Here is a 22,847-nt window from a genome sequence, read left to right as displayed (position 1 = left end):
ACGTAATATAGCGCTTATAATTAAAATTTATCAACAATATTAAATTATAATCAACAAATTTGAATTCAATTCACAAATGAATTTCGCTCATGGCTTAAATTTGAACTAGTTGCTCTGTTCGCTGCAAAGCACCAAATAATACCGACAAAAATACACAACAACGTAACGTTTTGTTTGTCGTTACATTCAACAGCGTGTCTCCGAAAATGCCATAACGGCGTTTTTATCAACAACTTCGCTTAGTTAGTCAATGGGATCGCGCGGTGAAACTACTTACGTGCTGCACACACTTGCCGGAGTAAAAGAAAAATCACTTTGATAGTTAAAGTACCTACACACATATGTGCATGTGCGTGTGTGTGCGCGTCTAGTTATTGTTTCGTTTAAATACTTTGCATATTGTAAAAGAAATGATGTGCGAAATTTAGCAGATCTAAAGGAAGCGAAGCGAAGTAAAGTGAAGTTTCTTATTCTGAGAGCTGGTTGCAGTTAACGGATAACGGTAAAGTTAACGTGAAAGTGGACAGTGCGAAAAGAAGGAAAAAAAAACAAAATGCTTGTATTTTGTATTGTAGCTGTATTAAATAATACATTTGCATCGGTGAAAGTATGTTAACTGCTTCGCTTATGCACGAGCCCAAAAAAATAAAAAAAATATATTGAATTGAACGTCGGTCGGCCAATGAAACGTGCAACAAGACACAAGAAGACGACAAGAGCTGAACTTCACAGAGTGCAACAAAAACAAAAAATATAATAAACTTGTGTAAAAGAAATGTTTAACTTTAACCTGAATACGAAGCAAGCACATATATTTTATATACTCTATATATATAGGATATTGCATATAAACACTTATGTTCCAATGAAAATGCTACAAGTGTAATACGTGTTGTTGTTCATGTTTGTTGTTGTTGCTGCTGCTTGTCATTACTGCTGCAGCAAGTGACTCAAGTGTTACGTTGTCCAAGAAATTGATAACCAGATTTTTCACTCACACACATATATACATACACACGCAGGCACGCACACATAGCTATAGGTGTATGGCTGTAAATATGCTTTTCGAGTCATGTGTATTTGCACAACAGACAACAAAAAACCGGCGCGAAAGCCAATTGATTGCGCAAAAAACTGACCCCAGACAACAACAACAACAACAACGCAGCAGCAGCAACAGTAACAACTAAAATAGCAACATAACTGTAAACATAATAGCAGCAGATTCACTGGGTCAGCACAAGGTCAAAGCAATAAATGCAGCTCCATTTAGCTTGAACTTTCAAGAAGTTTCACAAAAAAGCTTTAAAAAACAAAAGACTTGCGACACGAACTTGTTGCGCAGTCCACACTTGTTATTTATATCATGTACTTAAACACACACAGACATATATATATATATATATAGATATTACATAACAACGGCGGCAGGCCAATTGGAACAGATACAAAAAATTACAAAAATTATAAAAAAAAAATAAAAATTTTGTCCCAAGACAAATTTTATTATTTTTTTCTCGTTTGAAAGTTTTTCGTTTTATGCACAGTCCAAAAAATATGCTAATTAGGCCTTTGAAGAAATATCATTTATATTTTTTATCTATCTTTTTTCTATGATTTTATTTGTCGCAGCTGTAAATAATTTATGTGAGCCAAATTGGCACAAGCTAAAAGCTGGGAAAAAATAAAACAAAAAACCCAAAAAAAAAAAAAAAAAAAAACTACAGCAAATTGCAAGTGACATTGACAAAGGAATAAGATGAGCAACAATGTCTCGCTTTTTGTTTAAATGCAAAATTATTGTTCGACACTTTTTTTCTGTCTACTGTGGGCGTTTTTTATGCTTCTTCTTGTTTTCGTCATTGTCATTGTAAATGCTTAGGTTGCTTGTTATAAATAGTCAAAATATGTTTTTTAATTGCGCAATGTTTGTTTTCCATACTTTTACTGGTTTCGAATTTGTTTTTTATAATTTTTGGCTTTTTGCACATCTTGCGACAAAAGTTGTGTGCGAAAATCTCGAAACATATATTTTTTGGGCATGTTTCATTATTTAACTGCGCATATAAAAATGACAGGTTAATTAGTTGTCTGTGTTGCTAAGTCTCAAAATACTATTAAAAAACATCCACACACACACACACACAAACATATATATATATATACATATGGATATATATGTGTCTACAGGTATCTTCAGCATTGGCACAGCGCGCAATACCCTTGTAGACCTGATGTTCGGAAATACCGCCTGGGTTATCTGTGATCCACATCGCATATATGTAACACGGCAATTTCGAACCTTATGTTTTTTTTTTATTATAGCCACACATATGCTTTCTACGATACAGTTAACTCGATTTTAAGCTCTTGTAATGCATATTTTATGTGTCAACAAAATCGTGACAAATTTAAACTACTCCCCAAGCAAGTGTATAAAAGTTTTTTTTGCAATTCATTCAGACTGTAGCATAGCAAACTGGTTATATTACAAACCAAAAACAAAACAACACATTCATTTGTGCTAATCATGGACTTGTGGTCAATTTTGTAATACGAAAATGTGTTTTTGCGACATCAGCTGCGAAACGCCTTGATTTGATATGCAGTTCGAGTCTCAAAAGTAATCCAAACTAGACTTTAACTTTTCAAGTCTTAAATGAAAATTTCAAAACTCAAACATTCTCGCTAAATTTACATAATATAGAGATTTTATATGCTACATATGTAAGGAGTTCTATTTGTATAAAACATAAAACTATAAAGTATCTCAAAGAAGTATGTATAAGAATTATAAAAGTGAGTCTGACAACTCTTGTGCTGTTGCTGAGTTCGTATTAGTATAAGACTAGCATCTCATGAGTATATTTAGGGATATACTCTCTACTATATACTATATAGTACCATAGTATAGTACATAGAAGTAAGTATCTGTAGAGTAGTAGGTAGCAGTTGAGAACACTGAGAACTCTTATACTTTCTGCTGTTCGAGATGGGTTTATGAGTTGCCCAGAATGATTCGAACTCTTATATTTAATATGGGCTGAGTTTCGAACAAGAATCCAATTGGAAGTTCAGTTTCCAACTGGTTGGCTGGCTTGCTCACCACATGTCAGCCTAGTTCACGAGCTGCTCTTGAACTTAACTTAAAGACTTATGCATAATTGGCATGTCTTGAAAGCATGATTAAACTGATCAAACTGCAAGGTTATTTGCAACCCAATTCCCAGCCATATTTCATACTTTTAGGCAGGCAAAGCAAGCTGCTCGTTCTAGTGATTAATTATTTAGTATTTAGGATGTTTCCACGTTCTCTTAACTTTGCAATCTGCATTTTTAATTATTTGTAGCCATCCATTACCACACTCTCTCACACACACACACATGCAGCTGTGCTGCGTTTACAAGGCCTGCAATTTCAATTTCATTTTCATTTTCATTTTGGTTTTCATTTTCGTTTTGGGCGCATTCAACCCAATGCACGTACAATGATGGCAATTATTTTAGAGTCTTACTCTGAATGCTGGAACTGGTTTGTTGAGTGGAATTCAAGCTCAGCCATGGCGCTAGTTACCCTTACTCGATTTGTCTACGGTTAGTTGAAAACAAACGCATGAGCTTTTCGAAAGCCCAGTAGCTGCTACAAACTGCCTAAATTAAGCAGTTGCTTAAATGTGCACAAAGAGACAAACAGATAACGAGGTAGGTTAGTTACTCGAGTCAAGTGGTACAGGTCGAGATGAATGTTGAGTGGAATCTAAAATTGTCTTAAATAAATAATCTTCAGTTACTTCTAGAAGTTTGTACAGCCAATCCACAGTTTATTTAAGAACTTCTTCATATCCTACAGATATTTTATTGTAATTTAAACTAATTCTCTTCAATCTCGAGTTTCTGCTAAAAGTCTTTATAGACTTCTTATAGAATATCTAGTTTGTAGCATGTTTTACTATTTTTTTCCAGCTAATCCTTAACTTTTTTTGGAAGTATCAATTATGTTCTCTAGCTAATCCCTAGTTTTTTTCAACATCGAAAAAAGGTAAGAACTTTTATAGATTCTCATATGTTCTTCCAAGCTTTCATCCAGTTTCTTTAGCAACTCCTTATAGAGTACGCTCAAGTCGCTGAATTTTTCCCATTTTCTCAGCCGACAGCGTGACCAATTAAAAAGAAAATTCATTGCCCGTTAGATTGTGGAAATATACATATATAAGATAAGCGCTATTATATCTTTTCCATTTATTTTCGCTTGCTTTAAGATTGAAAAACGTTTTTAAGACACGCTTCGGCTTTGGCCATTAAGGCGAGTCTCCGTAATTATTTGTGCCCATCTTTCAAATTATATAATATCTTTTTTTTCGGCTGTAGCTACAAAAAATTACCTCATTTATATATTGTATATATAGAGAGTACAAACTACAAAATGCTTTCAGGCACATAATTTGTGTATACGTTAAGTAGGGTCACATTCTAGGTATTATTTTGTTTATTTCTTGATTTTTGTGTAGCTTAATTAGTTTTTCATTTTTCATGCATTTCACCCATCACTTAACCCCGCTGAACCAGACTGAAATCAAATTAGGAACTGAAAACCTGTTGTACACTATATCCATTGCATGACACCTACAAATATACCCTGTAGCAATTGTCGTACTGCTGCCCCTGATGTATATAGACCTCCGTCTATAGCGCATTGATATTGAGTGAATGAAAATCTGTAAACCAAACTTGATGGCACAGCAATGCCTCTTTTACCTGTTTACAGGGTATACCTAGGTTCAAATAACTCGTTATTTGCTTTATGTTCTTCCCATTTTGTTATGATGCTCGTAATATTTTTGATAAATCGTTTGCATTTGCCCGTGTCAAAGTGTAGAGCTCAGTGGCGGCACGTGCGCAAACTTTTAGCCAATAGTGTGATTAAGGCCCGCGTTACGATTAGTCTACAACTCAAACTTTGTGAACAACAAAACAATTATATGTCTATATATATATAATTTTGGGTGGTAGAATCATGAGCATTATCCGCTCGATTACATGCTTTAAATGGCGGGCTCCGACCATTGGCCGTTGGCCACGCTTAACAATATAGATATATAACATATATTTTATATACATATATATCTATATACTATATAGATACAAATTATAACTATAAAATGTCAAGTTGCTGGCGTATTAGGTTTTAAATACGCTCTTGAAGTCGCAGCTGTCGGTGGGTCACTCTAAAGTTCGATAGTAAAAAATCTAGTTAAATTGTGCTAACACTAATTAAGCAATAAAAAAGTTAAATTTAATTCGATTTTATGTTTATTGTGCAGCACCATGTTACGAATACGCTACCTGATAATTGTCATGTTCACCTGCCAGGCCTTGGCTGCGGATATCCTCATGGCCACGATGGGTGGCACCAAATCACACAAGATACCATTCTGGGAACTGGCCAAAGGCTTAATCAGCAGGTGGGTCAAAGCATATATATATAGTATAGTATATATATATATATAAATAAGTAATATATAGGGCTAGAATATTTGAGAATGTAATGAATTAACAGACTTTGCTTTTGGCAATGCAGAATCCCAATATGAAACTAGAAAAGACTTACTTCATAAGTTTTTGAAATATTTCATTGCTATAGTTGAGATTCTGTAACAGAAACATACAGAGTTTAGTCTGGATAGCACCACAGTCGAACTCAGTTTTAAATTTAAATGCAGCGTCTCAAATACCGTTAGTCTCTTTATAGGTTACTTAAACCAGTGTGAATATCTATAAAAATAAACAAGCCTATTAAAGTTTTATATACGATATCATCTATCACTTTCGTCATTTTTGTTTGTATATTGATTCAGTAAAACTAACTTAAATGGTTAAGGCGAAATGAGAGTAAATATACATTGTAAGCTCAAGCGTGAAAGGCTTAACACTAAAATGACAGCGATATTTTAAAAGGGTTTTTTAAAGGTAATAAAAAAGTTTTAGAAAATCATTAGTAACGCTCCGCTGTGTCTCAGCTTTGTAGTAATTGAGCGGGAAAGGCCCTTTCGGGTATTAAAAAGTGAAGGCTAATAAATATAAGGGTTTCTTTTTAATAGATTATTTAATCAGTGAACTTCTGCCTATTTCAGGGGCCACAATATCACGTTTCTCAGTGGATTTCCAGCAGATTTTCATATCGAAGGTCTGCATGAGGTGACGCCAGCTAGTCTGGTTGAGTATATACAAAACTATACGAATTGGGATCTATTGGGTGCCAGAATGAATGGCGAAATGCCCATTAAGCCCTGGGATGGACTGCGCTATGCCTTCGAGGTAGTATTGCTTACTGCTTAAATATATCTCCCATGTAAGCAACTCCCTTTGCAATTCGTAGTCCTGTGATGCCATGTTGGGTGATGCGGAAACTAAGGATCTAGCGAATCGAACCTTTGATCTGGCTATATTAGACGGCGCATACCCTGAGTGCCTGCAGGGTCTAACACACCTGTATAAGATACCATTTATGTATATAAACACAGTTGGCTTCTACACGGGCAGCTTATCGCTAGCTGGAAATCCTGCCAGCTATGCAATAACTCCCAACTTCTACTCTAGTTTCACGGATCAAATGAGTCTCTACGAAAGAGCTCTGAATACTGGCATGCAAATCGGTCAGAATATATTGCACAGCGTAAGTATATATAAACTTGATCAAACTTAAACTTAACTTGATCTCTTCTAAATACTACGTAGTATGTGATGCGTCGCACTCATCGCATTATGCGCGATCACTTGGGTGCGCATATACCCCATCCGTACGATATGTCACGCAACGTGAGCTTCATTCTACAGAATGGACACGCCGTTGTGTCATATCCCCGTGCACTGAATCCAAATGTGGCAGAGGTGGCTTGCATCCATTGCAAGCCAGCACGACCCTTGCCCAAGGATTTGGATGACTTCATTTCGGCATCGGGTGCTTCGGGCTTCATCTATGTATCGATGGGTTCATCTGTGAAGGCTGCCAATATGCCGGAGTCACTGCGTCGCATGCTGGTCAAGACTTTCGCACGCCTGCCCTACAATGTGCTGTGGAAGTACGAGGGCAGTGCAGCCGATATGCATGATCTAACTCCCAATGTGAAGCTTTCACGCTGGCTCCCACAGCAGGATATCCTCGGACATAGTCAGCTGCGAGCCTTCATAACCCATGGAGGTTTGTTGAGCATGTTCGAGACGGTCTACCATGGGGTGCCGGTGGTTACAATGCCCGTGTTCTGTGATCACGATGTCAATTCGGCCAAGGCCGAGGTTGATGGCTATGCTATAAAGCTAGACCTGGAGACGCTGTCCACAAATCAGCTCTACAAGTCCATCATGAAGGTCATCCACGATCCGCGCTACAGAAACGCAGCCAGATATCGACAGAATCTGCTGCTAGATCAGCGATCCACGGCCCTTGACACAGCCATCTACTGGACCGAATACGTGCTGCGGCACAACGGAGCTTATCATCTACAAACTCCAGCGCGAAACATGGGGTAAGCATATATACTATACTACATTTAAATATAATATATTAATATATACTTCCCTCTTTGTTGCAGCTGGTGGCAGTACTACCTGATGGATGTGGTGGGCCTCTATTTGCTGGCGATTTGTGCTCTGATATTAATTCTAAGGCGCTTGGATATTCGATCTGAGAAGGTGCGCAATCAGCACTATCCCAACCTAATACCAGCAACCAAAAGGAAGTCCAAAAAAATATAAATTCGGCACAGAAATCACTAATGCTATCTAACATCCTTAACGTTTTGGACATGTTTGAATTACGGCTTGACAAATAATAAGATTAAAAATGAATTTTCTATCTAAGATAGACCTAAAATATTTAAGTCTAAGGTATCTTAGTAAACGGTTTCAATCTTAGATTAATCTAATGCCTTTCCTTCTTATCCTTTCTATCTTTTGTACAAAATTCAATTTCCTATAAATATTTTGTTTGAATACAATTATTATTTGTCATCCAGTTAAATTCTTTTCACTCTATCGGAAAAAGTGCCTTGTATATAGTGTTTTTATTTATAATGTTACATTTAAGTAGTTGTTTAAAACACCAATTTTGAATATGCTTAAATCGTTTGTGCAAAATTTAAACCAAAGTCTACAAAAATAATCTATTTCTTTTTGCATGTACGCAATATTTTATGTAGAAATGACTTGGACAATTGAAATAAAATAAAATGGAATTAAAGCTTTTCAATTCAAACTGTCTTATTCATGTAGAAACGTTTTATGAATTATGAAATATGACCAATGAGAAATCTTAAACAAATTTTCATTGTCATTTGACATTTATATATAATCGTGAACAATTAGACTAACTCGTTTGTTGAACTAATTTGGCCATCATCTTCTCCTCTTTGACCTTGCGCTTGGCCTCCTTCTGCTTACGCTTGTCTTCCTTCTCCTTCTGTTCGAGCATTTCCTTGAAGCGTTCATCGCGTACATCCACCTTGAATCCGAAATGCCGGCGAACCTCTTCAATCAATCGCTCTTTGCGCTGAATGGCAGCTGCGGCATCTGCCTTACGTTTTTCCACCTTTGCGTTTAGCTCTGCCTTCCATTGATCTAGTTTCTCCAGCTTCTTTTGTATGCTCTCCTCCCGCTCATTTATTGCTGCTTGCTTTGCCGCTTTGCGAATGCGAAGTTTTTCTAATAATTCCGGCAAAGTTTCAGGTTGCGTAATGCTTTCCCGCTGTTGGGCTTTCGTTCGTTCGGCCAGTGTACCGAAGCATATTTGTGGATTGACATTACTTTTTGAGCCATAGCGACCATACATGTTTCTTTGATACTTTTCAGTCAAATGTATCCAGGAATGTGCCTCGTTATATGGCAATGTTTCGTGGAGCACATTTTTGTGTTGTTGCCGCAAGCCAGACTTATCCCGCTCAGGCACATATTCCACATCATCCTTGACAAATGATGCCGGCAGCTCTGGTTTCGCTACGCTGCTAAAATATCTCGCACGTCCAATAGCACTTCCAGTGGAAATGCCTAATTTGTGAATATTCATTTTGACCCAATTCTATTTCTTAAAAATTGTAAACATATGAAAAAACTAGAGCTGGACTAATATTAAAATACCAAAAATACTATGGAACACGGCACGTTCCTACTCCAAGTTTTTGATATATCGATAAGAATATTTAAATTAAATTAATTAAACATGAGCACAGTTTGAACTTTCAAAATACATCAAAAAATAAATTGTATAAGGCTTAAGATTTGCTATTCATAATACAACGTGCAATGGTAAGGTCTCTATATGTATCGATTTCAAGACCGTCCTCAGCTGCAATTTCCACAACAGCGCAACTAAAATATGAATGGGAAAATACTATCGCATATCATATGTTTATTTTGCTATAGATGAAACTTACTTTTCATTTTGTAAAAGTCCTTTGATTGCCAGCATTCTTTTTGATAAATAGAACATGCCTGCTTCAACTATATCACCTCTCCAGTCTTGCCTCCTGGGCCTGGCCCTCAAATAAAAATTATCTGGCAAAATTTGTTCGCCAACAAATTTCCAACGCAACTTATGGGATCTTTAAAGGGTCATTTAAGATAATATTAGATATAACGTATACATCTTACCTCTTAACGGAAAATACGCAATCATGTGATTGGAATTTGTCAACCGCTTGCTCAATATATTTTTCTCTTAAAAAAACTGATGTGCACTGAAACAATGCAAAGTTTTGGATTGTTTTATGTGCCCCTAAAAATTCTTTGATAGCCTCAATAGACGATGTCTCATCCCTTGCGTATTCCTCTGGGCGAATATGTACTAGGGCTCCATCTATTTAAAAAATCGATTTATAAGAAGTGTACATAAAAGGGATCTTTTAGATAGTTGAAATACTTACATTTCTTAGCTTCTAATGCAATTTTCTCATCATCCGTGGATACCCAGATATGCTTGAAACAAGTGGAATTACTTATGGTTATAATACTGCGTGCTAATAATGATAGGCCATTAATTTCAACCAAATTTTTATATGGAATTCCTTTGCTGCCACCGCGGGCAAGAATCAATGCATGTAAATCATTTGCCGAGCTACACAGAGAGATAATTCTTATTATTTTATAGAAAGTTAACAGATTCTTCAAAAAACAAATCCAGTATACTTTGATTTCCCAATGAATTCACAGTATAAGATTAATATTAAAAGTATTAACTGCATAAGTAATTGATTTCTTATCAGAAATATAATTTTAAACAATACCAGTGCAAATTGGCATCCACCTGTGCATTATCCCACTGTAACACAATTGTAAAACACAAAAACTGAAGAGCGTTCATGATTATATAGCACATGGACTTGAGTAAAAAGAAACAACTAAATTTAGACACGATTCGAATGCAATGTTTGCAGTAACGAACATTAAGGTGACCCTAGTTTTCTTTTTTAATATCTGATTTCGATATAGTATATGTATATATATATATAATTATAGTAAAACTAATTCTGGTATTATTATGATTTTTATCATTAACTATGCAAATAAATATCTATAATCAATTTAATACTTTATTCACACATATAGTTTGGTCCACTCTAACGTTGATTACGTTTTTGTTATGCTGTAATTGACATTTTGTGTGCATTAAATAAACACATACAGAAACGTATGTGCCTAAACACAGATTTACGTTATTAAGTATGCGTGCGTACGTGTGTGTGTAGTACAATGCTAAGCCATTACTGGTTGCTTCAGTATAAATATCTGACTACTCTTTTTAGTACTATTTTTCTATAGCGAAAAGAGTATGCACAAATATTAAATACTAAACACTATTTCCTATTTCCCATCTACTACTATTTTGAAAAAGAGGCTTTTTTATATTTTTAACAATTAAGTAACCTTCAGAAGGTCATTCAAAAAGCTTAATATTAGAAGATATTGAAATAAAAATACATTAGAACATTCTCGCTTTTTTTTAAATAAATATTTATTGCACAGTTATTTTATATTGCTCTATTTTGTTGTGTTAGACGTTTGTTTTGCTTGTAAAATTATCACTTACTTAAATATTTCATGGTTCATGAGCAAATTTTAAATAAACAAATATATCGTCAAAATAAACGATACAAATAACTTAATCTATTGACAGGCTTCGGGCGTGGTTTTATATTAGCTAAAGCTTTTCAAATTTCAATTTTATATGCCATGATATCGATTACAAATCGGGATATATATAGGTTTTTCTCTTCAATGTATAAATAATATGTACATTGTATATACAAAACTCTTAAATCCACATCCTATAAAAATATTCTAATCGATTTGATATGTGAAAAGTTCGCAAATATTTCGAGTTTATAGAACACTTGCATATTTCTGATTGATATATGCTTTAGTATGATAATTGTATGTTCGGATCGATGCAGCTAATGTTTGAATTAAGTGCTTATCCCGCTTTGTGGACTGCGAGTAGTGATCAATACCGCTTGCACTGAAAAACAATATAAAGAAAAGTTCAACCATTTTCAATATCTATAGGCTAATCTATTGGATTACATAATTGTATTATTCTTACTTGATATCTCTTGTGCGCAGGACACGTTCCGCCCATGTCTGGGGCCTAGGTATATCCCGTGCAACGCCAACTTGCTTTTTGTCCAGATAATCAATAACATCATCATAATAATTGGTTCTATAGTTGTACATATATTTGTACTGCAGAAATTTCGGCCTTTAATGTAATAATTAAACAAATAAGAATATTATTTCCTTTTCTTCTGCACTTATATAGTTGCAACTCTTACCTAACCCAATGCCTGTATAGCTGAACTGGTTTCCTGTAGCCGTCATCTTCTGGTGGTGGTGGAGGCGCCTTCAATTCTTCGGGCTCGGCAGCAATTTCTTCCCCCGGCACATCTACTGCCTGGGGGCCTGCTTCGGATCTTGGCTCAGATTTCACACTTTCTGGTTTTGATGGTACAGGATCTGTAGAACCAGGCTGTACAGTTGCTTCAGCATCACCGCCATCATCGAAACCCCAAGGATCTTCTTCGTCCCCCATTTTACTGATTACAATAACAAAAAACCAAATAAATCTAAGGCCGAATATAATAAATAAAGTTATTTGACCTATCAATGGTTTAGCCTAATTTAGCTATAAAATGTCGAAGCATTTTTAGGTTAAGTTCTATATATATCTTCCAATTAAGAACACAAATCATTGTCGTCGTAATCTTAAACATATATGTATCTATTCAAACAAAGTCTATCCCACTATCAATTTGTCAATAAATTGTTCTTTAAGTAAATATTTAGGACATTGAGAGAAATGCTAAGAGATAAAAATACTTTAAATGAAACAATTCGTATACGCATTCACAATCATTTGAATTTATAGTATAGCATAGCTGTTAGATAACTATATCAAATATCAAAAATCCTTCTCATGGTAAAAATAGAAAATTCAATTATATCAAGGACTTTAATTTATAATATTCTAACTGAAAGTTCTGTTTCCTTAGTTTTATTCATTTTTTAAGAGGTGTAAAATACCTGTGATATAGTGTTTATATTGGAGTTAAATTAAAAAGACTAACCAAATAAATTTTCTTGTTCATGCAAGTGCAATTCAGTGAGCTTTCAAGATAAAACAAGAAGCCATATATAATGTGTGAGCAAAAGCTACAAAAATAAAATAGCTTGCGCCACTATTAACACCTATCCTCGAAAACGTATCATAGAGATGGAAGCAATTTGAATATTCATAACAATCGGTATTCGATCTTCTTTAGAGAAAACTATAATGTAAAATAAAAAATAGAAAAGCTAAACCATCCTAATTAGACTTCTTCATTTGTAAGGTAGGATACAAAACTAAATTTTTAATGAATGTTTTTCATTTTTATTAAGTGAACTTATAATTATTTTTCTTTGCATTCAATAATATAACTTTAGCTTATGATAAGAGTCCCTTTCTGAAGTTTTCATATTTGGAGTTTTAGCTTGAGCCAAAATTAGAACTTAAGTTTACTTTTTGAATGTTTTGCCATGTCTTTTTCTTAAATTTATGCAAAATTCTTAAAGATACAGGATTCTAGAAACTAATGCAACTTTCACGATCTAGATAAAACAACAGTATATATAAATTAAAAAATTGTATTAAAACCGATTAAATTAAAAAAAGTGCACGTCCACACACATTCAGTATTTTTTCAGCCTTCAGTTCATTCCACCGTTGCAAAAACGGCCATCACTTTGAATGGTTTCTTTGGTCTGCAAAAAATACTAGTCACAATTTATCATAATAAATTTGAGAAATTATCGGAAATATCGATATGAAAACACGAATTATTGTTTATGTACACACACTTACTCTCACGCACACATATGTATATAGATATACGCTTGTATAAACAAGTATAAATAAGTACTCCCTTTGATAAGATTACTAATGTTTCAAATGTATTTTGTTTTTCGATATACACATATACACACACATGAATCATAGTGTGATTCAGATCGCCTGTCTGCACAATACGCAAATTTAATTGTTAAACACCTAGCAATGGCAACTCACGCGGAAAAGGACTTTATTCACTTGGTACGTACAAATCGCCACAGCATTAGTTAAAAAAGCAAACAATATGTAAATGCATTAAGTATTGCCCACAATTTTGTATGTATGAGTGCATAATTATATATAAGTATGAAACTATAATAGCTGATCATAGTAAGCGAATGTAGGGCAATTTGAAGTGGAATCACATATGCACATAAACATATCACACACACACATTCATATTTATGACCTGCATACTCTCATGTTACTTATGTTTTTGCTTCGGTTATGGTGCAATGACTTTAAACCATAATTTCACCTGACTCTAATTGAAATCATTATCTATGTAATGCAGCTGCCTACCCATGGCACTTTCTAATAGTGGGTTTTTTGTTAAGTAGGCAATAAAATATGTTAATCCTATAGATAGTACTATGTATATAAAAAGATAATAACTCTATAAAACGTAGTAGTAGTAGCCGTAGTAGTAGAGGTGCAGAGTTTCATAGTAATACGAGAAGGTTATAAAAATTTCATTCAACTTTTTTGCTGGCGCACAGATGTTAACTTGATTCATGGATCGTGATTAACATATTAAATGACAACAAAAGCCCACTATAAAAACTTGTACACCTGTCCAACAAACAACTGTTACACTCATCTTCATACTTTTACTACTATATTTAATTACAGAATGTGAGTGTACACAAAGCGCTTAAGGGTATGGAAGCTCCGCTAAAATCGAAGCATGCTCGTTCGATTATCATCATAATACACAGATCAAAGGAGGCGCAAACGTTTTGGTCGTTTATAACACGACAACCAATAATGGAGAATAGATTTACGGCCTGGAAGTTTTGTCATCTATTACACAGGGTGTTGAGAGAAGCGCACAGGTGTGCTCTTCAGCAATCGCAGAAGCATCAGAAAATGATTTTGGAAATTGGCAAGTCTTGGGGTCATCTGCACGATGACATCGGCTATTGTATTAAGGCGTATAGCAAGCTCCTGGTAACTAAGCTTAACTTTCACGACAAGAATCGATTCTATCCAGGAAACCTGATAATACCATTTTCTGAAATATTAAAAGCTTCGGATAAGGATTTAAATTACTGGTACGTACTATTATTAATCTTTACGTTTATATTTTTTTATACACTTATTTCTTTTAGCTTTCAATTGTGCGTGGAGATCTTTGACTATTTAGAAGATATCATTGCGCTGCAAGTGGCTATATTTTCATCCATAAATACCTATAGGATATCATCGATGACACAGCCAGGCCAATGTAGATTGGCGCCAATGATAACCCTTATACAAGATTCAAATCCTTTGTATGACATTAGTGTTCGAATTATGTTTAAGTTACACGAAAAATTACCTAACGATGTGCTTTACGGTCATAGAGAAAGATTCGCTGGCATCTTTGCCAAACTGAAGTTGTTTTATAATAATGTGAGACCTTTACAATACTTTAATGACCTCATAACGGTCCCACAGTTGCCCGATCAGAGTCCGAACTTTAAGTCGCAGGTAGATTTTGGTAGCTATGTGCCACCTGTTGTACTTGTCCCATCAGAACCAGATCCCGTTGTTGATGATCTTATAGATACTAACTTTTCCAATGTTGAAGACAATACGAATCATGTTCAACAAGATCAAATCTTAAATGAACGTATAAATGTCTTGGAAAATATTTTGGAAGATAAAAGCGATATGATTATCCAACTGAGAGCCAAGCTAGACGAGTGGAAACATAATTATGAGGGTTTGGAGCAGAGTTATAAACAAGATGTTCTGGACCTACAAAGGAGTAATACTTCGTTATGCAACGATTTGGCTTCAGTCAAAGAAATGTGTGCGAATATGCGCATGGAAAAAGATGATCTGGAACTGCAATTGACCAATAATCATATTATAAGTCGTAAGTAACAATTACGAACGATAGACAAATTCAAGAAATAACAATTTTATCACTTACAGAAAAGGTAGTCGAAGAGGAAGAAAAACAGAAGTTATCATCCGAAAAGTTCAATAAGTTAAAAATGATGTATACCCAAATAAGAGATGAGCACATCAATTTACTACGACAAGTAAGATTTTATGATAATGATTTATTTAATTGAAAATATAAAAATATACCTTAATTACAGCACAGCGATCATTCCAAATCTTTAAACAAAGAAAAGCAACATAATTCAGAATTATTGTTGCAAATAAAAGAGCTTAACAACGAATTGTTAAAAAACAACGAGACTATAGAATGCGATAAAGCAAATAATGTTAAGCTCTTGGAGCAAATCGAAGAGCTTAAGGTTGAAATATCAAGACTTGAAGCGAGTGGCAAAGAGTTAGAAACTAAATATGAGGCTAGAATATATGAAAAGGAAAATGAAAATCTTGATTTATATTCAAAGGTAAATATTTTAAAAGATACAAATATTGAGCTTGACAATGTTAAATTAGTTTTGCAAGAAAAAGAATCAAAACTTGCAGAAGCTGAAAGCTTATTGAATATTAAAAATAAGGAATTTACCGAAAGCCTTCAAAAGTCTGAAGACAAATACTTGCAACTTTCAACTGAGCACAAACAGCTACAAGAAACTCTTCAACGAGATGCTCAAGATTTACGTGCAGCCATGGATGAAACTGATCTGAAGCTTAAGCAAAAGGAAATCGAATTGAAAGTAAGAAATACATTTTTTATTCACTGGACCTATATATCATAACTATAATAATTTTTTTATAGGAAAAAGAATCAAAACTTGCAGAAGCTGAAAGCTTATTGAATATTAAAAATAAGGAATTTACCGAAAGCCTTCAAAAGTCTGAAGACAAATACTTGCAACTTTCAACTGAGCACAAACAGCTACAAGAAACTTTTCAACGAGATGCTCAAGCTTTACGTGCAACCATGGATGAAACTGATCTGAAACTTAAGCAAAAGGAAATCGAATTGAAAGTAAGAAATACATTTTTTATTCACGGAAACTATATATCATAACTATAATCATTTTTTTATATAGGAGCTGGAAGCAAGTATAACTCTGCTAAAGGACGAAAAAGTCATATCAAATAAATTGTCATTGGATATGAAAGAAAAACAAAGTCAACTCGAAAATGATTTAGTTCAAGCATTAACCAAAGTGGATTCCATTACAGTATCAAACAAACAATGTGAAGATAAATTGCTGGCAATGAGAAAATTAACGTTACAGACTGTGAAAGATCTATGTGTTTCCAAATTGAATGAAGGAGCTCAGCAACCATTGGAATTTGTACCAAAATTATCCTCGCAAATCGAGGCATTGCTTAACAATTTGGGAACTTCCGCTCAAATGCCAATTAATGATTGCGTTGCTAAGATACATGACATTTTACATTTAGGATATTATTTTATAGAGCTATACGAACAATGTGATATAATTTATACAACTACAACGGAAATAGAAAAGGGACAAGGTGAGTCTTTATTTCCAATTCATAAATACTCGTATTAATAGCTTTTCCTTTGTATCTAGATGTTTTAAACAAAGTGCGCTCCATATGGCCAGACCTACTGCAGCTAATCGAATCTGTTGAAGATGATGATAAAAATAAACAATTTGACTCTCTTTCGAAGAAAATACAAATGAATTTAAGTGGCTTGAATGAGCTGGTGCAAGGCATATTGAATAACTTTGAGAAGAGCGTCGATCTTGATAAGCTAATTGAAATAGAGCTTAAGGAGATGGATGCCGCTATCGAAGAGGCTGCTTCTAAAATAATAAACTTACTCTCCAAGTCCCGGGAGAACGACAACCAAATCAAACTCGAAGTAAATGAGAAAATCTTAGAGGCTTGTACAGGCCTAATGGAGTGCATAAAAGTATTAATTCTAAAATCACGTGTGCTGCAACAGGAAATAGTTTCTTCCCAAAAAGGTTAGTTATATATATATATATATATATATATATATATATATATATATATAAGGGGTAAATTCTTCTTTAATATCAAATTTCATGAACCTTTCAGGTAATGCGACTGCCAATGAATTCTATAAGCGCAACAGCCAATGGTCAGATGGTTTGATTTCGGCCTCAAAGAGCGTAGCCAAAGCTGCAAATTATCTTGTCGATGCTGCCAATAATGCCGTTAACAGTGAATCAGGCCAGAACTTTGAGTTAATTGTTGCTGCTCAAGAAATTGCAGCCTGCACCGTGCAACTGGTCATTGCAAGCAAGGTGAAAGCAAATCGCAATAGTGAAAATTTGGTTAACTTGACCAACGCCTCGCGTAATGTGACCAAGGCAACGGGAGTCGTGGTAGCCACTGTAAAGGATGGCAATGCACGACAGGAACAACAGCAAGATAATGATTTACGTACACTAACACCATCCCAACTTAAGACTATGGAAATGGAAATTCAAGTAAAAGTATTAGAACTAGAACAATCTCTGCAGAGTCAGCGTTTAAAGTTGTCGGCTTTCCGCAAAGAGCATTACCAGAAAACAGAGTACTAAGCGTAGCCCAACAATATACATTTGTTACTATATTGATCATTTATTTACTTAAATATACTAATTTTGTATTCAGTTGTTTATATTAAATAAATTGGCATATGATTATTCTATATCCAACTTATAGGCACATTCCGAATCAGATTTTAGCTAATATTGCCTACAAACATTTTGAATCAAAATCACCTTAGATGTTTTCTTCCTTTTTTTACATTTTTATTTAAAAGCAGTTGATAAGTCTTTGTAGTTAGCTTTGCCGTACACTTTTTTAGCTCTATCAAAGGCCTCAATAATACATGATCTGTAAGAAATATATATATTAGAAGATATAGATACATTATCTCAAATATTATTTACCGAAACAATTTTTGGTGCAACACATAGGCGCTTACATGACCAGCATCTAAATACCTTACTTCGGCCCCTGGCCAAATGTCCTCGAGATTTGAGCAGCCATCTCGAGGTACGTACGCATCGTCCCTTGCACAGACTGCTATGATTAAAGACGTGTCGAAGGGTATGGAGAAGTTCTTTAAATGCGTACACTCGTCCATCATTCCTCTCATAAATTGCAATGCCTCCCTCTCCCACCAATTTGTCTTGGTGATATCGATTTTCCTGCTTTTACTCTGCGAGGACGTAGGCAATATAAATTGCATTAGTTTCGTCAGTGCCGATCGCTCGACTGTGTCAGGCTGTATTAGAGTTAAATTAGAATTACATGATACATTTTTATCGAGCATATCCTTTAATGGCGCAGGCATACTATTCGGATCCACTTGGTTGTGTTCGAGCGCTTTAGATAAAAATATGGAGTCATTCCCATCCTCTACCGAATTGTTGTGCGTCTCACATTGGAGGGACTGAATTTTTCTGGTATCATCAATATCTTCTTTTAGCTCATGTAGTGATCTATTAAAATTTTGTATAAAATTTTGACCAGCTGTGAAAGCATCGTCAACGATGGTAACCATTTTTGATAGACGTTCTCTATATTGGCCATCAGAATAATACTGCGTCTCCAGCATGTCCCAATTAATAGATTGACTCATAACTCCCTGGTACAATATATAAAGATAAAAGTATATATATAAATTAGTTGACATTAATAATTGTGTTTAAGGGTATTATTAGTTTAGTAATTTCAAATTAGATTTGTTAGACAAAGCATCCAGCTTAAGTGGAGGCTATGCAACCTTTTTCTTTAGCGCCCATTTATAAAAACATTTTAACATAACACCAACCGTAAAAGCTCGAAGCATGGATATCAGAAAGTATGATGTATTTGAAATACATCTTTTTTGTATTACATACAGTGGTGAAAACAGCAGATGCAGTAGACCAAGACAAACAGGGGACAAGAACTAAAGGCTTCGGCCAGTTCGTAGCTGCTAAAGATGCCATCTAAAAATATACACATTAAAGTATTTAATTACAGAAGGTATATTAATACATTTTATGGTGAATTTAATTTATAGAATTAGTATATTCTTTACACCTCTATTAGATTAACAATTTATAGTGCAAACATCTTTCATTTGTTTGAGGGTTTTACTTACATGACCTCCCATTGATAACCCAGTGATTCCCAGTGGACCAAATCCATTTCGTTCACACCAATGCAATAAAACAAGACATTCGAGTATTAGGCAACCGCCCATAACAAAAATGTCCGAAACATTATGCAAATTTGATCGACTGTAATAAGAAAAATAGATGAAATGATAATGATTTATAGGCTTTATAGGATAGGTTCACGGTAAATACATTTACATTTGATCATCAGGCTTCCGCAGTCCGTAAAATGGATTTTCTAGTATAATTGATCCAATATTTGCGTCTTTCAGTAAAGGTTTAGCAATAAAGTTTCTGCGTCGCCAAAAAAACTGAAATTAGTTTTTCGAATTTGATACTTTGCTTAAAGATTGTTGATTTATTCAATATACTCACATGATCCCCAGTGCCAGCTAAATGGATGCATATTGGCTTATGCTGTTCATTATTCCACTTGTTTGGCAATAACAACTGAAAGTAAGCCTGCTGCGCTGCTTCTGGAACGACTCCTGGCATATGCAGTTCGAGAGGTGTTGTAAAATTGCCTTCTATTAGAGTCGAATCAGAATATCTCTTCTTTTTTGTTATCTCCACTGGATAGTCACGTGGTACGAGTTTAAAACATGTTTCCCTGCATGAAATTATTTTTCGGAATTGAAATACTCTGAAAATAAATAACAACTCAATTAGTGGTACGAATGTTTACAGAAAATTGATTAAACAGTTAGTTAGATTAGCTTATTAATTAAGTCAAAAATACCAACAATATAAAGTTATCAAGCCATATTTTTTAATCACTGTCCTTATCTAGAGCAAAATAAATTAAGTGGATTATTCTTATGACCGAGGTACAAGTTTCTTTTTGAAATAATCTTCCAAACCATTGCTTATTCAAATGTATCCAAGACAATTTCTTGTGGTTCTCCAAAGCTAACTCACTAGGGGAACACCCATAATTAAAGTTACGATTGGCTGGGAATATCAAACCGATTTCCAAGTTTATCGATACGGTCACGCCTGTAGCAAGTTTTATTCTACTTTAAAAAGTTTGCAGTGAGCATATACAGGCTTCCAAATATGTTAAATACTTCTTTGAAGTGTTGAGGGCACCACAATCAATGCGTTTGCTATTGAATTAGTTCGTATCAATAAATCGTTAATTGATTTGACTTATTACGTAAAGGATGCAAAGGAATAACAACAATACATAGATACATATGGACTGAACAGACCATAAACTCATATGAACTGATATGTTTATATTTGACTTACAGTTCGTTTACTTACCTATGTAAGTTTTCAGGCTTTCCCCATCCCTTTTCAAAAAATCTTGTAATAAGCATTCGTCGATAGAGACTGTCAAGTTTGCTGGGAGGCATGTTTTTCTATAAAATAGTTGTCAAAACGGTGGGAGGCTTTACTGCACCCGACTAAGGTGCCTAATTTGTTTCAATAGTTCGCATCATTTGATAAATAGAACCATTTTGCGAACCACACCAATGAACATTCACAAATATATCGATATGCCTTTATAAAACAATTTTCGGGTGTTAGCATGACAATAGCAAATGATTATCGAATAAATTTTAATATATTAAAAATAAAAATAATAACTTGTTATTTTATTATATTACAATTCATTTCATGATGGATTTACTTAAAATGTTAAAATATTTAATAAAAAATATATCAAAATAATAAGTTCGATTTCTTTATTAAATACTGACACTGGTTTTGCCGATAACCTTTTATATATGCATGAAAACTGGTTCGATAAAAAAAACTATTGGGTTTTCGGCATTACTAAGAGTTGAATAAGTTGTCGTGTTTACAATTGCATTATTATTAAGGGAAACCAAACTTATGATGAATCCATGTGTATTGATTTTATCTTACGGAAAACTTTCTGCAATGGAAGTGGTTGAAAGTATGTTATATCTCTTAAGCATGTGGAAATATATTGTAGTCCACAACACAGAAAGCTTTGAGGAATAGCAAATATCAAAATACGCCTTTATAGTATGCAGTGTCAGTGATAGCAAACTAAAAAGTGAATAATTTTAATCGATATTAAATACAAATCAGCTGGTAGTAATATTGAATATGCCGGTTCGCTTCCCTACTTAGTTAACAAAACTGTATTATTATAACAAAATGTTATTGTAATTATTATCAGTAATTTCTATTTTAATTTATATTTTCAGATATATTAACTGAAATGAAGCAACCTAAATTAATAACACCAATAACTTACGAATCTGTAGCTATAAATCATTTTAAATGTGATATTAGAACTAAATATTACACTACAAGTATATATTTATTACCTTTCGATGGGAAGTTCGATAGAGTTCCCAATGAATTAAAAAACACAATAGAAGCTTTAATTGTCTACTTTGATCCATTCGACGTAAGTACAATTATTAAAATAAATAAATATGAATTTATTTGAGTTAACTTTTTCTTAAAAATTTCAGAGAACTTTCATAAACAGTCTGTCGGCCATGAACGACTTTTTAATATCAAACAAAATCGAGTTGGGATTTTTAATAACGACAGCATTTTTGGATAAGCCAAATCAATTAACATATGAGGAACTGAAAGAAAATGCGAATGTGGCTTTTGATATTATAACACTTAAAGAAGAGGGCGGAGAGGAAGATTCAGAGCCACAAAAATATTCAGAAATCGTAGAAGGCTTAGAAAACTTTGTGTGGTCCAACATAAAAACAAAACCATCTTCCTGTGAGTTATGCATATATTTTGTATATAAAATTTTTTTATTATTATTAATTTTGTAATTTTTAGCTTCGAATCGCAAACAATCAAACAGTGCCGAACAATTGGAAAACGAGCTGAATGATTTTGAAAAACTGTTAATTACAGCGCAAAATTTGCGCAGTGATACACGTTTAACGCGAGACGAAATATTAAACAAAGCGGAGGAATTAGCAGAGGTTATGTCAGCAATTTTAAATGACAATGATAGTGATTAATAATAATAAATGCTTTATTACCAAAGAAGAATGTTTTTGAAATATCTGAATTGTTATTCATTTTGCATACAATTATATAATCTAAACATACCTATGACGATAGCTTGCATCCGATTGTATTAAGGTAATATTCATTTATATTATAATTTAGTAACGTACTTAGGAAACAAATAAAAGCAGACCGCTTAAATTTGCAGAGCAGTCTGTATCCGATATTTATTC

The 22,847-nt window shown here is 34.1% G+C and overlaps 7 protein-coding genes across 12 annotated transcripts; 3 read left to right on the top strand and 4 right to left on the bottom strand.

Annotated features, from left to right (window-relative positions):
- The first annotated feature begins 309 nt into the window (after positions 1-309).
- On the top strand, positions 310-7,814 carry LOC111605641 (2-hydroxyacylsphingosine 1-beta-galactosyltransferase). The gene is made up of 6 exons (XM_023324302.2): positions 310-502; positions 5,322-5,462; positions 6,132-6,315; positions 6,377-6,673; positions 6,736-7,523; positions 7,590-7,814. Exons 2-6 carry the CDS (start codon positions 5,326-5,328, stop codon positions 7,750-7,752), a joined length of 1,569 nt encoding a protein of 522 aa, XP_023180070.2. The 5' UTR covers positions 310-502; positions 5,322-5,325; the 3' UTR covers positions 7,753-7,814.
- A 503-nt stretch (positions 7,815-8,317) lies between these two features.
- On the bottom strand, positions 8,318-9,129 carry LOC111605663 (growth arrest and DNA damage-inducible proteins-interacting protein 1). The gene has a single exon (XM_023324326.2). The coding sequence runs from the start codon at positions 9,056-9,058 to the stop codon at positions 8,363-8,365; it is 696 nt and encodes a 231-aa protein (XP_023180094.1). The 5' UTR covers positions 9,059-9,129; the 3' UTR covers positions 8,318-8,362.
- An 85-nt stretch (positions 9,130-9,214) lies between these two features.
- On the bottom strand, positions 9,215-10,364 carry LOC111605622 (N-acylneuraminate cytidylyltransferase A). The gene is made up of 5 exons (XM_023324274.2): positions 10,275-10,364; positions 9,915-10,105; positions 9,643-9,847; positions 9,426-9,593; positions 9,215-9,360 (listed from the first exon to the last, which is right to left on the bottom strand). Exons 1-5 carry the CDS (start codon positions 10,349-10,351, stop codon positions 9,264-9,266), a joined length of 738 nt encoding a protein of 245 aa, XP_023180042.2. The 5' UTR covers positions 10,352-10,364; the 3' UTR covers positions 9,215-9,263.
- On the top strand, positions 9,282-18,145 carry LOC111605620 (huntingtin-interacting protein 1). 2 transcript variants are annotated; one of them, XM_023324266.2, is made up of 10 exons: positions 9,282-9,297; positions 13,523-13,615; positions 14,267-14,688; positions 14,746-15,497; positions 15,557-15,666; positions 15,727-16,260; positions 16,323-16,535; positions 16,600-17,035; positions 17,095-17,496; positions 17,591-18,145. In XM_023324266.2, the coding sequence occupies exons 1-10, from the start codon at positions 9,295-9,297 to the stop codon at positions 18,076-18,078; spliced, it is 3,453 nt and encodes a 1,150-aa protein (XP_023180034.2). In that variant the 5' UTR covers positions 9,282-9,294; the 3' UTR covers positions 18,079-18,145. The 2 variants fall into 2 exon arrangements, with proteins under 2 accessions (XP_023180034.2, XP_023180035.2); XM_023324267.2 differs by lacking the exon at positions 9,282-9,297 and having other exon boundaries at positions 13,399-13,615.
- Positions 11,322-12,637, bottom strand: LOC111605624 (flightin). Its single transcript, XM_023324276.2, has 4 exons — positions 12,568-12,637; positions 11,820-12,080; positions 11,591-11,746; positions 11,322-11,506 (listed from the first exon to the last, which is right to left on the bottom strand). The coding sequence occupies exons 2-4, from the start codon at positions 12,074-12,076 to the stop codon at positions 11,371-11,373; spliced, it is 549 nt and encodes a 182-aa protein (XP_023180044.1). The 5' UTR covers positions 12,077-12,080; positions 12,568-12,637; the 3' UTR covers positions 11,322-11,370.
- Positions 18,146-18,201: 56 nt separating the features above from the next.
- LOC111605621 (protein ABHD18) lies at positions 18,202-22,775 on the bottom strand. 5 transcript variants are annotated; one of them, XM_023324268.2, is made up of 8 exons: positions 22,717-22,763; positions 20,917-21,156; positions 20,026-20,293; positions 19,849-19,961; positions 19,635-19,773; positions 19,390-19,479; positions 18,433-19,133; positions 18,202-18,376 (listed from the first exon to the last, which is right to left on the bottom strand). In XM_023324268.2, exons 2-8 carry the CDS (start codon positions 21,006-21,008, stop codon positions 18,292-18,294), a joined length of 1,488 nt encoding a protein of 495 aa, XP_023180036.1. In that variant the 5' UTR covers positions 21,009-21,156; positions 22,717-22,763; the 3' UTR covers positions 18,202-18,291. The 5 variants fall into 5 exon arrangements, with proteins under 5 accessions (XP_023180036.1, XP_023180038.1, XP_023180040.1 ...); XM_023324271.1 differs by lacking the exon at positions 18,202-18,376 and having other exon boundaries at positions 18,707-18,770; positions 18,842-19,133; positions 22,717-22,767; XM_023324270.2 differs by lacking the exon at positions 20,917-21,156 and having other exon boundaries at positions 22,717-22,775.
- On the top strand, positions 21,429-22,645 carry LOC111605623. Its single transcript, XM_023324275.2, has 4 exons — positions 21,429-21,556; positions 21,834-22,039; positions 22,107-22,374; positions 22,438-22,645. Exons 1-4 carry the CDS (start codon positions 21,493-21,495, stop codon positions 22,623-22,625), a joined length of 726 nt encoding a protein of 241 aa, XP_023180043.2. The 5' UTR covers positions 21,429-21,492; the 3' UTR covers positions 22,626-22,645.
- Positions 22,776-22,847: the final 72 nt, after the last annotated feature.

Source organism: Drosophila hydei, unplaced genomic scaffold (genome assembly GCF_003285905.1).
Source record: "Drosophila hydei strain 15085-1641.00,03,60 unplaced genomic scaffold, DhydRS2 tig00000001-arrow-pilon, whole genome shotgun sequence".
NCBI lineage: Eukaryota > Metazoa > Arthropoda > Insecta > Diptera > Drosophilidae > Drosophila > Drosophila hydei.
This window is presented reverse-complemented; position numbering and strand designations above follow the sequence as displayed.